Raw genomic sequence first — 18,568 nt, 5'->3', positions numbered from 1 at the left:
CATCTTGCAACACAAAATTTTACACAATACAATCATAGAACGAAATGAAAATCGTTCGACTCAAGCAAAGACTGACTTTACCATTTCCTTAGAAATTCATTTACGTACAACAAAGAGTGCATTTTAAAATCTAGTCGGGTGTTTATTTAAATAATAAATAAAAAAAGATATTGAAAATATTTGTAAATATAATATTTTATTATTTTATAATCAACCAAATTACATAACTTATTTATTTCAAAATACAGAATTAAAGGGGCTAGTCGGTATTAAACCAGCATGAAACATTTTTCGTCCTAAAGTATTCAAAATACGCTTTTATTTTCTTGTATCAAAATTTCAAGTATACGCTCGACAAAGTCATCGAGTATCAATTACCTTATTTATGGAATAAAAATTACGCCGTATATTTTTAGCGGATTCTGTTTTTTTGATAACTTCTAATGTGGGGAACACTTTCTCAGGAACACTGGGTAACGAATTTTTTGCAAACTTTGCACAGTTGCTTAATACATAGATATCATCATTTTTCTAAATATTTATAGCAAAATATTAATTAAATTAAAAGTTATTAACTTACCAGAGTGATAAAAAATTTTCAGAAGGCTAGAATTTAAAAACTATTGAAGATATGTAGGGATGAACTTTTTTTTAAATATGTGTAAAGCTCTGAAAATATTTGCAATGATAAACGATAATTTTTTATTTTAAAAAGTTATTAACTTTTTTCTTAAACAAATTCGAATATCTCAAAAAGTAGTATTTTTTTAATTATTGATTCTACGCTTTCCTAAGGGTTTTTTCTATAAAAAACCGTTGTATAAAATTCAAGTATCTAACATAGAGGAACACGTGTCACCAATTAAAAGAAGGCGTTGACCTTGCGGTAGCGAGCGGGCTTAACTCTTGGGCGCTCGGCGCTGGGGCATGATCATTATAAAAGACCTTCTACCTCGTTTTGGGGCCTTTCATCGATCTGTCTAGTTCAAACTCATAGGAACTATTATTTTGCTAGTTCTACCGAGTTTTATCGGGTGAACCAAGTATTGTCAATTCACAATCTTCACCAATGGATTTTAAATGTTTACTTTTCAAAGTATGGGGTTATTATTATTTAATATCAGACATTTCAACTCGTCTGTACCTGACGATCGAATGTGTACACGCATCAATTAACTGTCTGGGTTATCACTAAATCTATTGAATACATAACCCACGTTCGAAGGCCCGCATACACGGGAAAATAGACGAAGGAAAAGGAAAAAAAAAGCCGTTTCTCTCGCTTTCATTAAGCTGCAGTTGCACGACGGCACCTACGAAGACGGCTGCTCGTACCGTGACGGAAAAACAGCCTGCTACCCGCGAGCGCGTCCTCGTGAAATTTCGTCGAGTCGTATTTGATGACCGCGAACGAGCGGATTAATAAGATGAAATTGTCGTGGGCGCGCGCGTACCACATCTTACGTCCGCTCGCGGGCGGCTCTCGTGTGTTATACCGTTTTGATAGCGTGGTAGGCGAACTTCGCTCGCGGAAATGAATGGACGCGCAGGCGCTGACAATGCAATACCTCGAGCCAGAAACCAAAACGTTCTCACGTTATGGTTTTTCTTTTTCTTTCAACTGGATCGAGGCTAAAATCCAAGCGGTTGTGCGGAGTCGAACGAGGGTCGCAACGTTTTTATTCGGACCTAACGGGGCGTACTGGTGGTACAATATAATTGAAAGATCGATATTCATGAAAACATTAGGTTATACGGACTTTCGATGAGTTTGCGTTTTCTCTTTCTTTGATATTAGATGTATGTTTCCGATTCGAATATAGCTGTTAAAATTAAGATATTGACCTTATCTTCGAACAGTGGAAAAAAATATATTTTATCTCGGTCAAAAAAGCTCACAGTGAGCGTCTGGCTGGGCGCGAAATTCTATGGCGCTTTTTCTGCGGCAAAACTCTCGCTCTCGTCCAGCTATTTAGGCCTCTACATAGGATACCAAACCCTCGTAGAACACTGCTTTTTTCCTTTCTTTTGCTTGTTTACACGCGACACTAACGAGCTCGCTATTTTTTTTTATTTTGTCGGTCGGCTTTGTTTCGCCCCTGTGCTGCAATTCACTTTTGTTAGAGTGTGTTCAAACTAATATTGTTTATTGTATGAAATGTAAATAACGAAGCGTATTTTTCAATATAAAAGACAGACTCAAGTAATTTAATTAATAAATAGATACAAATATTTCTAAGATTGATCAATCATTAATAATTACTTAATCCTTTATCATACTGTGATTAATACATACGTTACGAAATGTTACTACAGTATTGACTTTGAAAATAATTGTAATTCGGATGGAGGTTCAGATTGCAATCTTAAGTTGATGAATGAAATGATTAAATAAAAAAAAATGTTCCAACAAACAAATTACTACTGATAAACTCTATTCTATTTAATCGACTTAACTCGATAGATTAAAGTCAACTGCTGACTTTTTCTTAATTTTATTGCAATGAAATGAGTATTATATGTACACATATATAAAATTAAATTAATTGGTTAGTACGTAATTAAGAGAAAATTAAATTTGAATTACAAGAGTGGGAAAACGAAAGTTATTCTGCTCGGGCGTAACAGTTTCGTTTGCGCGACTATTTTCACAATAATTGTATTATTTATTACTCACAATAATAAAGTATTGGCGATAAGAATGTCGCCAAGTTAATTCACAGACGTTCCACCAATAACTGTTGATTTTGTCAGTTGATTATTTATCCTCGCTCTCACGCCGTTCGAATACTTTTACAGTATTTAGAATACATCGCTCCACTTGAACATGACGTAAATTGCACTGAATTTTATACTCATAGCATTAACTTGTCCGTTGCGCGGTATATCGTTAGTACTGATGGGGTAAAGTCACATGTGTAAAAACATGACGCGTTGACGACGTAAATAGAGATGGAAGAACGCCATCGTTGGAATGACAGAATTCGACAAAATCTTAAAACATCGGCGTACTGTGAACGCAGCATCATTGGCTCGTTAATTAAAGGACACGAAGGACTAGAGCGCTTTGTAATTTCGTTTGCAAAACAATTCGCAGCTGAATTAAGTTGCACGAAGGCGGAATAACAGATCGCTCTTACAGAACATTTTTCTGAATTTGTACTTTTTGAATCTGATACGAGAGCTTGATTTTGCTTCTGATGCCAATGTTTTGTATGAGAATCAATATGAACGAACTTAATAATAGCAACAAAGATAAGCGCTTATCTAAACATCTATATTCGTTGGTGTAATAGGTTATACATATTTATATGATATGATATTTAATTTAGATAACAAACGACTGCGCTTATTTAAGTTGTGATAACGTGATCTCACAAGTACATATAAATAACATTTGCATGTATAACAAATATTCTCAATACTTTAATTACTGCCGAGATTATAGTGATTTTAATTATCTTTGGATATTTATTATGATTTACCTGTAATGAAGGTTATCCTTATGAAATTAAATAAAATTAAAATTAACCTAAAATTATTAAGTTTTTTATATAATAATTTTGTTATTTTATCCAGTGAGATGATGGTCTTTAAACCGGAAAAAATAATAAAGATCGAAAAATTTAGTAATATTTTGTTGATATTTTCTCGATTATTGGTGTTCACTATAATTATTTTTATAAAACATTAGATATTTTGTTTTCATTTTTTTATCCCCAATTTATAAACGTTGGATCTTTTTATTGGCTATTTCTATAGATCCCTTTTTTTATCACAATCTTAGAAAATTTCTTTTTGATTTTGTTCTTTTCATCAGCTACTATACATTAGGAAAGGTTATATATTTTATTGATACATTCTAGCAACAAAATAATTAAATTTATTATTACAAGGAATAAGGATGTTACAATAAAAATTTCAAACAATATATATAGCTTAGAAGATTGATTTGGCAACCCAGGAAATCATCTAGCTACTCATAAAAAAATCCTAAGGTATCCATTTAGCATGTTACTTTCTTGGTATATGTTGGGTACTTTTCATCATATGACAAGTTGATAATTTTTTCTAGATACTCCTCAAGTACAGGATTTCCACCTAATCTCTTTATTTCTTCTCTTATTTTATGTTCAAGTGATCTTGTTTTATTCATAGCGAATTCAATTGATCCAAGTTTTTTAAGCAGAGATAAACAATAACTTAAAGTTGCTACATCTTTTGTTTTCGAAAGTAAAATGTCTAATTAATATTTGTATGGAAATTCATCACTAATATTTAAAACAATAGTATCAGATCACGTTTTATGCCAAAAAAAAGTGTTTTATGACGTTAAAGGATACTGTGTACAGTTTGCCCTTCAAATGTCCCACTGCGAACAGCATGAATAGTTGGTAGTGTGAATTTTCCTTCAGAAATATCTTCAAGGTAAGCTTTTGCATCCCACGTCTAATTAAATATGAAATTAACGGACATAATAATTTCAGTCAATATTCTTTTTATTTTGATTTATTAAAATATGGAAGATATTAAAAAATAAAATTACAATACACAAATAACCAAATACCTGTTGCTGGCATAAATTTGCAGTGTCGTTGACGTATTGGCCATGAAGAGTGAACAAATGCAAGAGATGAGTATAATCAGTCTTAGTATCGGACAATATTTGCATAATTCTGATAGGCAAGCTAGTTATTCCATCACATTCTGAAAATTAATTAATTATTGGAATAAATACATTAAATATCCCTTATATATGATAGTGTAACCCATGAAACAGTTTTACTAACTATTGCTACTTATTATAACTAAGAAGAAATGCACAATTAAACAATCTAAATTCGTTACTTACGGAAATTTATCACGCATTTATCTCAGTATCAAATTATACCTACACAAATGAAAATTAATAATCTACAGAGCTTTCGAGTTCTGAGATGACTGGAGTATTTCGGGCTCAAGTTTTTTTAGAGAAAACGTTAAAATCCTAAATATCCTTTTCGATCAAATAGTTCAAAGAAGCGAATAAAATGCACAACTTACATATTTATTCAGAAAGAAACGCAAAGCTTCGATGTAAATTGTAAAAATTCTTAGGCTACTTGGTCAATAAGAGCTCCAGAATTGCGGCTTAGAGCTTGAAAGCTCCGTTAGAGATTTTCGGAAAATCACTTACTTTGAAGACACAACTCTTCGAATTCACTTATAGTTGGACAAATCATTTTTTTTGTATTGTCGGTCTCCTTATATAATCCAACACAATAAAAGATTATACTGTCAACATACATTTCTACAGCCTGCAGATGTGCAAGTATTAAATGTTGTAATCTCGTGTGGTCATAAAAATCATTCGTGTGAAAAATTTGAAATTACCTTCGGGTTGTTTAGTTCTAATAGTCTTTTTAAAGTTATGAAGAAAACGCCTTGGCTGCAAATAGCTGCACGTCCAACACCTAATAGGTAAGGACTTGCCAGTAAACCTCTTCAAGAGTGTGAATCGTCGACAATGTCATCCAATCTATTCAATACCAACAAGTAATTGTTAACATATTAGTTTTGAAATGTTACTGTACAATAAAAAATTGATACATACAAACTGGCAGCTTCGTATGCCGCAACCCAAATATTATCGGCAAGCTCTACTACGTCCCTTGGTAGTTTCATCCAATAATTAAAACCTTCCATGAGGCCGTACCCGAGCCTTTCTTTTGGCATGGATAAGTGGTAATTATAAGGGTAGAGCATATTCTGGTAGAAAAATATTCAGTACATTTCTTTTTTCGCAAAATTATTTTTTAAACGCGAATAGCAAGTCGACCGAGCTAGATCAATTATGGAAGTTATGGAAAATCAGAACTTCTTACCACAATATCTGCTTTAGACAGTTCTTTCGATTCCACTTCCATAAACTTTTTATGACTTTCATTACGGAGATCAACCTTTGACTCGAATGACCTGTAACATATAATATGTTACAGATTAGTTTTAATCAAATTTAAATGAACAATACTCATTATTAGTATAAATACCAATAATTTTATGTGGGTTTTTAAATGCTTACCTTTTAAAAACTTTTTGTTCTTCAAAAATATTGTTGCTTGCGGTACATAATCGATAATTCGTTAGTGATGAGTAATCGCTAGAACGTAAATTACGTACGTACATTTTGATTTGAAATTTGAAAAAACCTTTAGTCAGTGCAATATGCATATTCTTTTCTTCAAAAATTCAATAATACAACGTAATAATAATATTATCAATAATAATATTATATACGTTAATGTAAGGTAGAAAGTAGTTTCGTCAGTTGTCGAGCAGAATAGTTGTCATATTCAAAAAGTTACCCAGAGATTAAAAAATTTAATCAAAACAATGAATTGAATCATGAAAATATAATTACGTACCTTTTTGTGAAAACTCTAAAACTTGCACGAGGTTTTATAATATTGGAAACGAGAAAACGGGATAGCACCATTGCAGCTACGATCTGAAGAGAGATGTACGAGATTAATAAAATAAAAGATAGGTATAAAAGTTAGATTCGTAACATATAATAAGGAATTCAAAAATTAAAAATTTAGGTAGATAAGTTGTTATAGAGTTATTTTCATTAAAAAATGCAAACACACACAACGATTCGACTTAGAACACTGTTTATAGTAAGCAGATTTTATTTCAAACATTATCCATATTAATAAAGTATCAAATAGATGTGTGCGGTTTTTATAATAACACTTGATTCTTTATGGTCGTTGCTGAAGTATAGTACTTTTAAAATGTAATAAATTATTTATCCAACGCTCATGATACTTCTGACAGTGCTTTTGACGGTACGTGTCTGGACATTACGGGAACGTGAAAATTTAGTGAGTCAGATATGTACATTTTTGTAGAATGAAAGGCTATAGAAAAGTCTAAAATATAGGAAGTACGCGTATGATTAATTTGCCGATAGTTCGAGTAAAAATTTTGTTTAATTAATTTTATGATACATTTTTAATAAAGACTAGAAGGTAATCGTTACCTAACAATAATTTTTCGACAATTTTGGCATGATCTTTTTCGGAAAGTAAGGTAACCCTGTCAATGATATTACATATAATAGTAATAAAAAAAAGAAAGCAATAAGAATATAATTAACTATCAAGAGGCCTGCAATGGCTCGATCGGTAGGGCGACTGCTTCGCACCCGGTAGACCCGGGTTCGATTCCCAGTCTCCGCTGATTGATACAAGCACCACTGAAAAAAGTTTTCATGTACTTTGTTCTCAAACACATTGCCAGCCTCCATTGCTGATTAGCACTGATTGAAGCATAAATAGAGCGACGTTAAACAAAATTTAAAAAAATATTAACTATCAAACATCTCAGTCGTTAATTTTAGGATAAAACATTAATAAATCTACATATGTAAGTTTTTGAAACCTGTGTTTTTATGAGGATATTTTTTTATATGTACTTACTGGCGACGATTGGAAACGAGTCGACCACAATGTTAATTCAGAACTGGCTGATTAACAAATGGATTTTAATTGAGAGTTTACCAGAACAAAAGTCTTCGCGCAAGACTCCTAAGCGGAGAGAGGGAAAACTAGAGATTAGATTAAATTATAATTTTACTGTGAAATTTGCTTCTTCAATGTCAACTTCGTTAGGTAAAAAAAATGATATCCATTTAGGAACGATAAGAAAGAATCGATGAATCACGATTTTATCCAAGATTCAAAAATACCAAATTTAGATCAAGAGCTACGATGTGCCCAATTAGTTCGATTCAGTTACCATCAATAGTGGACACATGCCATATTGTAGAGTCGGCAATATTCCTGCGTGCCGTCGATACTCACATTACATTTGGTTAATTCGACTTATGTTGAGACCTCGAGCGATATCTAGTACTTTCAAGTCTACAGCTTTACTGAAGAGATATAGGCATGCTTTTTCCATATTCACTTCACTTTCGCGGGATTAGAAGAAAATGCATCATTTGTTTATTGAATTCAATATCCAAGTATACGAGTACTTGTGACTAAACCTTTAATTTTATACTCAAGCACAAATTTACGCGTTAGAAAATTAGGTAACATTTTTAGAAATGAATTGTTTTTGCTTGTTACCTCGAGTTTAGTTGTCGGATTCCACTTAAATTGTAGGTCCCATCATGATGTATGTAAGGAGACTTTGCCATTCAAAACTTTCCATATGTGATGGAGGAGACCTCCCGTTGCTACAGGGAATGCGTACAGATACCTTGTGTACCTCTGCAGAGTTCAAAATGAACTCGGTTCTTAAAGTAATAACAATAACTGTACCGCATAAGACATATCTGACAATATTTGTATTTATCTATCGAGCAAACTTAATTAATGCAATGGGATGGCTATTAAGATGGTAAACAGACATGGGACAGTTTGATTTGAATAACACTTTAGAAAAATACTTCTTATTAAAAAAATATTTATGTAAGGACTTTTGCTAAGGCTCTTTGTATATAGGGCCTTATGAAAAATTGAATAAGTATATGAGCATATATCCTTATGCAACAAAATTGTTGAATATTTTTTTCGCGAGTTTGTACTCAATTTTGACATTCAAAAGTCAAAAAATTTTAAGATCGCTAAATTATTAGAAAATTTAAACTGAACGTTGTATTGTTACATTTAGTTTAGATTTTTCATTGAAAATTGAATTCATTGGCGAAAATTAGATGTCACGAATCATAATTTTTACAAAAGATATAACATTACTTTATCTTTTACAGCTTTAACATTGCTTTATCTTTTCGGAGTTCCATGAATCGGTCGAATATCTAAATCAAACATCAAGAAGATACTTTTGTGTAAATGATCTCTTGTTTGTCATCTTTATTTAGGATACCAATAAGAGTGTTATGGTTCATTAACGGGCTACCAATGTCATCCCATAAATATGATTCTTAAAAGTTTCTAATTCTAATAGAAATGCTAGGAGAAACTTTTAGTACCAATACCTGCAGCAGTATTGGGATCATACTACGCATACGTGTTTACTATTGAATGGGTACGATTTCTATTTTTGAGCATAAACGTTACTCGCGACAAGAGTCTTCGAGTAACACGGTTTTCCATCTTCATAGCCACCAGTTTCTTTTATTATGATAATTTCAGACCAATAAGTGTAATTAATAACATTCTATCCAAAACTAACTATGTTCGCCACGACGCTTTCATAGGTGAATTGACGGTCTGGCAATTAGAATTGATTTACACAAGACATCAATTAATTATCAAGAGATAATTATTATCATTTTATCTAGATTAATTATGTATTGAGTGATTTCTTGAGAGCTTTTGGCCATTTGTTTCTTTAATCTAACAAAATATTTCCAAAAATCTTTTGTGCGTTAAAATGTGGAACTGCTTTTTATACATTTGAAAAAGCTGCATACTCACTTTTATCAAAAAAAATTATTATTTCCAATACAAAATGTTTATAAGAACGTATTATTGAAGTAAATAATAATAATGAAATCATCTACTTCAAAATGATAAATTATGTAATGTACACTTGTTTATGCATTTATACTTTTTTATAGAGTGATTTCACGCCGATTGTGTCAATTTTTTATTATTTTAAAAATATCATACAGAACTGAAGATATGACACAGTAACGTTATCACTCCGAGACGATACAGCGTTGCGTGCGAGAATGCATGTCGCCCACACAATAAATAATCAGATTACTGGTTAAATAACACAAGCAACAGGTACAAAATACTTCAAGACAATTAAAAAAGAATAAAGAAAATCATAGTCAAGAAGAAAATAACAAAGCGAATAAGTTAAAAAACAAATCCCCTGTGATGTTCGTTTACAATATAGAGAATATCAAACCATTAGAAAATCTACTGAACACAATAGCCAAAGAAAATTACACCTTAAAAGTGATAGGACTAAACAAAATTAAAATTCAATCGACAACTTCGGAAAAACATTTGCCAATTATTACTGCGTTGAAAGAAAAAAATATGCAATTTTACACTTACCAACGTAAAGAAGAAAAAGGTTTCAAAGTTATATTAAGAAGCATTCACCCGTCAGTAGATATAGGTGAATTAAAAACAGCCATAGAAGAACATGGATATAAAGTAATAAGTATTCATAATATAAGGCATCGCATCAAAAAACTACCATTGCAGCTTTTCACAGTTGAAATTGAACATGATTATAAAAGCTAGAAAATTTATAAAGTAAACTGACTATTAAACACGGTAAAAGGTATAGACAAAAGGTGTAGACAAAAAATATTTTGAAATGTATCATCATGCTTAGATCATCAGATCATTCGCTGGTACTAATTACTCTACATCACCAAGTATTTAATAAATTAAACAATAACATAAAAGTCGACTGAAAAAAATATGCTCTTTACATAGAGGAACGCATAACGTGCAACGTTCCTCTTAAAACAGCTAATAATGTCGAAAGCAGCATCAACTCACTCAATGTAATTCTAACTGAAAGTATTAACAAATGCTCTACTACAATAAATAGAAATAAAATATTGTTTTATTTCTATTTATTGGTGAATAGATGCCAAAGGTATGACACCAATTGAATCGATACATTATACGAGAGAATATTATTCAATCAATCCAATCAAGAACATTTTTTTCGTACCAAGCGCCCGGAAAGTGGGAGTTCCCGCCCGCACTAACGTGGGCAGGAGTTCAACTCTCCGGCTTCCCTGCTACAAAATAGTACATTACACTTCTAGGGAAGTAAAGTATGAGCAAGCCCATGAATCTCTTCCTATATATCTTTACTTCCCTAGACGTGTAATGTACTATTCTTTCTCTCGTTAGTTAAGTGCGTTTCTAATTTAATCGTGAATTCTCAAATTATATAAATAAGGAAAAATTATTTATCAAAGGTTCTGAATTTGATCAATTTCATCACAAAATATCTATACATGGTACCCAAATCAAAAATATCTACAAATATATTAAGTTATTAAGTTATTTGTCTTGTCTTTCTCTGAAGTACAGGATATGGAGTGAGTGCATGTATGTAAACAAAGGATTCGACCGTTCCGTTAGTACATGCAATACCGCTACTTTCACGTTTTTTTTGTTTATTTTACGATTGTTGCGGATTGTTCATTCATTTCGACGTAAACATAACTGAAAGTAGATTTCAGTACAACAGTTGGTTTGTAATTCAACTTAATATTATATATAAGGTTTTGTTTATCAAATGTTTCAAAAATGATCAGATTTCATTAATTCGAAAAAAAAAATAAGGTTAGATTTTATTAAAATATGTGTGTAAAAAAGATTATATTTTTTACAAATTTTTGAAAATCAATTTTCTTAAATTAATTTTATTAATTGACTTCGCGTAGATATTCAAACATTAAAAGTACATTTACATAATAAACATTTTTAAATTGTGGAGACTTGTTTTGATATAAGAATATATTTATTATATAAAATATTAAAATATGTTCTATTATTACTTTATGCAAGCATTTAAGTATTTTTCGACTAGAATACTTGTTATAATATGGAGTTCATGATTGTTTTTTATATTAACTTATTTATATTAAATAATAGATTTGTAAAGATGGAGTTGTTGAAAGTAGTTCAAACAGATCCATTGGAAAAAATAAAAGAAATTGTTGAATCCAAAGGCATTCCCATCAACTCAAAGTGGATTGATTATGCAGTATTGAACAGTGCTATTGAATGTGGAAGAAAAGATGTTGCAAAATTTTTACTAGAAAACAAATGTAGAGTTAATAAAACATCAAAATCAACTGAAATGTTAAATACTCCACTGCATAATGCTGTCAAGCTGGGTGATTTAGAATTAATACATAACCTTTTAGAAAAGAAAGCATCAATCACAGCTGTAAACTCTGAAGGCAATTCCCCTCTGCACATTGCTTTCATGAGTAGACAAGTAAAAACTATTGATGCTATGTTGAAATACATAGAAAGTACTGAAAATTATGAAAATATAAAAAATAGTCAAGGTTTGACTCATATGCACATTGCATCTTCAAATAACAATGGAAAACTTGTTGAAAAATTCTTGGAGGCTGGGGCAGATTTGAATGATTCCATAAGTATGAATTCACCATTGTGGCCAGGTTACAAAGCCCTACATTTTGCTGTGCATTTTGAGTCACTAGAAGCTGTAACAGTTCTCAAAAAAGCTAGTAAGAATATTAATTTCGAAGATAGTAATGGTCTCAATCCATTGCAACTAGCTTATGAGAAACTCAAAGATTTATCAGCTATGGTTCACATATTATCAGTAGAAAATATGAATGTTGAAAGTATTGAAAATAGACAACTATCTTATTTTCATATAGCCTGTTTGCGAAATGATCCAACAGCAGTGGAAACTTTCATTAAAAATGGTGCTGATATAAATCTTGCTGTAAGTCGTGATGCAATTTTTTGTCCTCTCTACACACCTTTGCATTTTGCTGTTGAAAGCAATTGCAAAAAAAATGTAGAGCTGCTGTTGGCATATGGTGCTGACACACAATTACGAGACAAGTCTGACATGACTCCACTACATATTGCACTGTATAATGAAGACCACAGACAGCGAGATACTATAGTTGATCTATTGTATAAAGAAACAAATAAAGAAAATGAACATTCAGATTGTAATGGACTAAACTACTTTCATATAGCTGTGACCAGAAACGATCACAAGTAAGAAACATTTTTAGTTGATTCTTTTCAATTCAATCTTGCTGTATGAATAATTTTATTTACAAATTTCAGATTAGTAAAGAAATTTCTCACTAAAGACATAGATGTAAACGATCCGATTCTATGGAACTTGCGCAAATTTGCGCACTACACGCCATTACACTTCTCAGTACTGTACGGACATAAAAGCATGACAGAATTTCTTATCAAACGTGGCGGCAACGTCAATCGCCACGACTCTGGTTTAGACGGTACTCCTCTGCATTTGGCTATTGAAACCGGCAATAAGGATATCATTGATCTACTACTCTATTCAGGCGCTAGAGTTGACGAAATACGTTTTTATGAGCAAAGAACAACGCTACACCTGCTCGTAATATTCTGCGTGAATCACATAGAAAATGATTTGTTTTTGGAGTATATCGAAACATTTGTGAAACTTGGATGTGACGTGAATGCTAAAGATTGTGATGGCAACACGGCTTTACATCTTGCCTGCTCCAAACTTTTCAACGGAGCCCAGTGTGCAAAATTATTGTTAGAATTCGGCGCAGACATCGATCTCGAGAACGAGGAAGGCAAGACACCTTTCGATATGAGCTTTTACTTAACATCTGAAGTCGATGACGAAAATTACATGATGTTATACGAACATATACAGAAACTGAAAGCTCTTGGACTTAGAGTCAATCCTAAGAATGAAATATGCTGTGAGAGTTTGATCCAAATGAACCAACAGTTGATTAAAGAATCAAATCGAATTCATCAGCAAATTGAAGACGAGATTAACAAGCTCAGAAACGTAAAGTTTAATAAACGTGTTACACTTTTTGATTTCCTATTTTTCGATGTGAAGCGACTCGCCAATTACGTGCAGAATGATGTTCTCGAGAACATTATCGATAGTGAAGATCTAAATGAGCAATATGCATTGTATGCTTATTTAATAAAACTACAGTATCAGAAAGGAATAAATTATCTTATAGCTAATGACATTGAGAAGAAACCTGCGAAAGTTGATAATGACGGAAACATTAGTCCTAATAAGAAACGACGCTTTTATTAGGCCTTTTATTCGCTCAGATTAGCAACTTCATTTTTATTTAGAGGTTATAGATATTTCAATAAGCATACATTTTTGTAAGAAATTAAGATTTTGTTTCTTTAATATAAATACTCAGTTACTGATTAATAACTATGTGATAGTAATTATTTATTCAAGTGTTTTTATTTGTATGACTCATATTATTGAGAAATATATTAAAATTCATTCAAAGATAAAACTTTAAGAGTAAAGATTAAATAATATGATACAGCCACTTATTAACGTTAAATAAAACTTTATTTCACTTTTTATTATAAAAAAAAATGGAAATTTATCTTTTTGAATTTTCATAAGAAATTCAAAATAATTTAAAAAATATAATTATATTAATGATTGTTATAGATCCATAATTGAAATATTAATGTGTATTCTAGGAAATGGTCTCTGTTATTTTGAATAGTCAAGAATATATTGTTCGTAATAGTTTTTATTCTATATCTCTCTTTTGTTAATTACTCTAGATATTAACTGGATATACTTTCAAATGTTGCATCTATTTAAAAGATTAATTTTGTACCTTCTAATGTAATTTTAATAATTACTTGAAATATGCATAATATTCAACTAGAAAAATAACTCGATTATTCAAGATATTTTTAACTATCTTCTTCTGATGTAGAATTGTATGAAAATTGCTGCAAATCAGGTTTGTATACTTTTTTTTCCATATTTCAAATTTATTAATTATAAAAGCTAAATAATATTTACAATTTTTATTACTTTTTTCAGCAAAAAGTAAAAATACTGAATTTTAAATATAAAGATGATTTCACAAAGAAAAAAATACATATTTTCATCATATCTGTTGAGGATTTATGGTTGGCCTATGTTATTTATGAAGTAAGAAATTACAAGCAGTTTTATAAATTTGTATTGAAACAATTTGATTTAATAATGAACAGAAAGTCAATAGATACAAATTCTTAAAACTAAATAAGAGTTAGATCGAATTATATTAAATGCATTTTAAATTTGATAATGAATTGTTACAAACTTTATGTAAAGCCATTAAAACCTAATGAAGATTATGCAATGATATTTAACATTAATATTGAACTTTAAGAGAGACAGATAAACGAATAATTATGAACAAATATTTTTCTTAAATTTATGGCATATTAAAAATAAAACTACTTTCATCAGTGTGATTAATACTTGTTCGGGCTATTGTTGCAGTATAATTGAAACATTGGATTTAATATCGCTGTTTAGCACATTCTTCAGTATGCACTTTTTCCATGCAACTTTTTTTTGTAACATCACATAAACTAAATTCGCGTTAACGAAACGACGTACCCGTCACTCGAGCGAACAGATATATCCATTTTAATACGTAGGGTCTCTAGTTTCAACGTTGTCGTTAGTTGAAATTTTTGAACAATATGAACAAGCATTGTTTTCATAGCCATCATCGCATACTTTTGACCTGAAAAAAGAATTATTTTTCAAAAAAGTAAAAGTTATAAGTGAATATACAAATTTTCCTTCCTTTATTTAAATAATTGAATTGTTTCACAATTGAAAAAATGAAAGAGTTTCGCGTTTTTCTTATACATTTTTCATCGCTTCTAATTTCGAAAAATACGCAGGACCAAAAAAAAACCAATAAAAAAGTAGTCTATTTTTACTTTGTCAACAAACGTTATTAAAATGCAGATAAAATAGTCGTAATTACCAATACATCCGCGTAAACCACGACTAAAAGGAACATATGCGCAAGGGTGTCTATCGATCGAATTTTTCGCTGAAAATCTTTCGGGTATAAATTTTTCTGGATCAGACCAAAACTTAGTACTTCGATGGGTTACAAAAGGCGCGATTGCTAGAGCAGATCCTTTCGGAAGTATGCACGTATCTGTAACAAACAAATTAAATATATTACCAGTTATTTAATTACTCGCTATGCGACAAAAATATACCCAATCTGATATCTCCTGTCAATCGACGAAGAATGATTGGTCCTAGAGGAAATAGTCGTAAAGTTTCTTTTATCACCATTTCCGTGTAGTTAAGATCGGCAAGATGATCGAATTTCATTGGATTGCTTACTATTACTCGTCTTATTTCATCACGCATTTTCCCCTAAAATAGTTTCAAGTTCAATAATGAGATGAACGCTATAATATTTAAAAAATTTTATGAACATAATTTACCTGAATTTCCGGATGCATCGCAAGCATCAAAAGAGCAAAAGAGGTAGCCAGAGATACGGTATCTTGTGCCTAAAATTATATTTTGACGTTATTTCCTGAATTTCAACATATACTACATATTTCATGCTTACGGCAAAGAAAATTGTTAAAGTTTCATCGGCTATTTCACTGTCGCTCATAAAATTATTTGTAATCACATATTCGACTAGTTGCTCGAGAAATATAAACTTTTCCTTCGGAGGGACATCATTATCTTGCTCAGCAAAGTATTGTTCTTTTTTCCTCGCTATTATCTGTTATTTGAAAAAGTATGGCTGTAGGAAGTGCATTTAAAAATTATTCATAAAAATAGCGTTTACGTTGGCAATGAAGCGCCGGAGAAACACTTCGCATTGTTTTTGTTTCTTCCCTACTTTTAGACGATAGTATAACCAATCTGGCTGAAGCCATACTTTCGTCGCTCTTTCATGAAAATTATTATATACACTAGAAAATAATTCGATACACCATATTCTCCTTAATTAATTTAGCTTTTTAAAGTACAATTGATCGTGCAAAAGAGAATTTACGTACACTTCAACGTAATGAACAAGTTTTGTCGGTTTTTCTTTCTGCGCACCTGCTGGTATTCCTAATATAGTATCTAAAATTTCATGCATTAAAATTATAGGAAAATATATACAAATTTGAAATATAATAATTTCCACATCGATGAAATAATCAACATAATGATTCTTCTCTCACAAAAGACACGCTATAGAAAAATTAAAAAAAAATGCTCTCGCGTTTTAGAAAATATAAAAAATTATGAACTGTGCAAAATTTGTGTAAATAAACATCGTGATTTTCACAATAAAAATGAATTGTCCACATCTCATATTATGCAATCATTACGTAAGCTATTTCTACATATCTGATGGCTATGAGTTGTATACTAATTGCCTGAAATAACGAGAGATAATTTAATTAAAAACATGCTATTACCGAAAATCATATCGAAAGAACAATTACTGATGTACGAATAAATATCGAATGGTCCAGTTCCCACTTTTTTATCCACCAAGTCTGAGCAGGTGCGGCAGTGAGTAATAAAATATTCAAAATATTCGTTCAAGGCTTTATTATTGAGCATCGGCATTATTACCTTTCGGTGACTTCTTTGCATTGGACCTACAAATTTTTTCAAAGAAATCCTATCAACTTTATGATGATTTCATTTTCAAATTCTTACCTGATCCAGTAACTAGACCCTGGCCGAATAAAGGTTCAACAAGTTGATACAATTCGTGCTTATGACTTGCTTCTCGACAACTTAATATTATCTGTTTTTTTATTATGAAGTAATTATTATTTTCTTAACAATACCTTGACGATTTAGGAACAACTTTATTTTACCTCATAATCGCGTGGTTCAGAGAGAGCAATAAGTAACTTTGGTCCCATCCAAAATCGCATTGGTGTCCCATATTTGTTTGACAACTCAACAAATCTGTTTAATATTTCTAAATTTGGAATTATTATTTAATTCGTATAGAGCTATAATGTTGAATCCATAATTAGATGTTATTTGAATTCAGTTATTTGGACAATTACAATTGTATTAATCAAATTTTTACAATATTTTAATTTTGCAAACATAATTAAAAATTAAATCGAATTAAATACCAATGGAACAATGTAACATAGTAAGATATTGAAACATTGAATAAAATTATTTTGATTTCCTTAAATAATTCATAGAATTATGCAAAATTGTCAACAGATTACTTATGTCTGACTCAAACAAGAAGCCACGTCAATTTGAAAACTTTGCAATAATAGTTATTATAACAAATGCATTACCTTCAGAACTGCAAGCCAATGTCAACGCGTTACCAATTAACGGAAGAGCAGGTGGTCCAGGCAATTTTGAAGCTAACCGAATTGTCCTTGCGCGATCAATATAAAATTCTTTGATATTTCGTGACCACCAAAATCCAATTAAAACTGTCATCGTCACAACAAGAATTATGGCTAAAAATAATATAGGATTTGGAAAAGTTTTGTGATCAGACTGCTTTGATTGAGTCATGAATAATATTTAATGTCGATCCAAAGTCGTAGGCATAATGTTAAGCTTGTATTTGCAACAAATAGTTACGTAAAAACAATGTTTACGAGCATTATTTTGTTTACCAAACGTAACTTCCAATATAAATGAAATGTTACGTTTGCCGCTAAATGTATGAATCAAAGAAAATAGTTTACTCAAACTGATTAAAATTCGTAAAAGTAAATATTTTCGGTAAATATCTTTTGATATTATTATCGAATCAGTAAAGAACTTACTTGTATTGACAAGCAGAAGTGGATTTTTATAAATAGCCAATATCGTCGCATTTTTCATTGATTCGTTCATAGTAGAAAAAATCTTTCTTCATAAATTTCAGCGAAGAATGTTCACAGAGGTGTAGGATACTGCGATCTTACATGTCGGAGTGCGTGCAGAAACGCCAGTTGTTATTGAATTCATCGTACACATAACGTAATACAAAATCACTTTTTCAATTACGATAAATAACCAAGTGCAATAACAACCTTATAAATATATCTTAAATTTA

At 31.0% G+C, this 18,568-nt stretch overlaps 3 protein-coding genes across 3 annotated transcripts; 1 reads left to right on the top strand and 2 right to left on the bottom strand.

Moving 5' to 3' along the window:
- Positions 1-4,006: 4,006 nt before the first annotated feature.
- On the bottom strand, positions 4,007-6,165 carry LOC131667801 (terpene synthase-like). Its single transcript, XM_058941509.1, has 8 exons — positions 6,062-6,165; positions 5,865-5,955; positions 5,594-5,748; positions 5,374-5,482; positions 5,177-5,297; positions 4,568-4,707; positions 4,344-4,449; positions 4,007-4,242 (listed from the first exon to the last, which is right to left on the bottom strand). Exons 1-8 carry the CDS (start codon positions 6,163-6,165, stop codon positions 4,007-4,009), a joined length of 1,062 nt encoding a protein of 353 aa, XP_058797492.1.
- Positions 6,166-11,604: 5,439 nt separating this feature from the next.
- LOC131667800 (serine/threonine-protein phosphatase 6 regulatory ankyrin repeat subunit B-like) lies at positions 11,605-13,776 on the top strand. The gene is made up of 2 exons (XM_058941508.1): positions 11,605-12,710; positions 12,783-13,776. Exons 1-2 carry the CDS (start codon positions 11,605-11,607, stop codon positions 13,774-13,776), a joined length of 2,100 nt encoding a protein of 699 aa, XP_058797491.1.
- Positions 13,777-14,777: 1,001 nt separating this feature from the next.
- On the bottom strand, positions 14,778-18,429 carry LOC131667894 (cytochrome P450 4C1-like). The gene is made up of 12 exons (XM_058941651.1): positions 18,297-18,429; positions 17,811-17,981; positions 17,364-17,470; positions 17,200-17,290; positions 16,953-17,138; positions 16,542-16,611; positions 16,328-16,454; positions 16,100-16,261; positions 15,969-16,037; positions 15,735-15,897; positions 15,491-15,670; positions 14,778-15,241 (listed from the first exon to the last, which is right to left on the bottom strand). Exons 1-12 carry the CDS (start codon positions 18,364-18,366, stop codon positions 15,084-15,086), a joined length of 1,554 nt encoding a protein of 517 aa, XP_058797634.1. The 5' UTR covers positions 18,367-18,429; the 3' UTR covers positions 14,778-15,083.
- Between the last annotated feature and the right edge of the window lie 139 nt (positions 18,430-18,568).

This window comes from Phymastichus coffea, unplaced genomic scaffold (assembly GCF_024137745.1).
Source record: "Phymastichus coffea isolate CEN01 unplaced genomic scaffold, Cenicafe_Pcof_1.1 PCOF00071, whole genome shotgun sequence".
Classification (NCBI taxonomy): domain Eukaryota; kingdom Metazoa; phylum Arthropoda; class Insecta; order Hymenoptera; family Eulophidae; genus Phymastichus; species Phymastichus coffea.
Note: the sequence above shows the minus strand (reverse complement) of the source record. Positions and strands in the feature narration are given on the sequence as shown.

Bases quoted from the DNA above. Each gene is read 5' to 3' on its own strand.
- LOC131667800 (XM_058941508.1), top strand. From the start codon at position 11,605: ATGGAGTTGTTGAAAGTAGTTCAAACAGATCCATTGGAAAAAATAAAA. The intron at 12,711-12,782 runs GTAAGAAACATT...TACAAATTTCAG, and splicing joins GTGACCAGAAACGATCACAA to ATTAGTAAAGAAATTTCTCA.
- LOC131667894 (XM_058941651.1), bottom strand. From the start codon at position 18,366: ATGAACGAATCAATGAAAAATGCGACGATATTGGCTATTTATAAAAAT. The intron at 16,612-16,952 runs GTAATAGCATGT...ATGAAATTTTAG, and splicing joins TTCTTTCGATATGATTTTCG to ATACTATATTAGGAATACCA. The intron at 16,262-16,327 runs GTAAACGCTATT...TTCAAATAACAG, and splicing joins TCCGGCGCTTCATTGCCAAC to ATAATAGCGAGGAAAAAAGA.
- LOC131667801 (XM_058941509.1), bottom strand. From the start codon at position 6,165: ATGTACGTACGTAATTTACGTTCTAGCGATTACTCATCACTAACGAAT. The intron at 5,956-6,061 runs GTAAGCATTTAA...TATATGTTACAG, and splicing joins GAACAAAAAGTTTTTAAAAG to GTCATTCGAGTCAAAGGTTG. The intron at 5,298-5,373 runs GTAATTTCAAAT...GCACATCTGCAG, and splicing joins TAGAACTAAACAACCCGAAG to GCTGTAGAAATGTATGTTGA.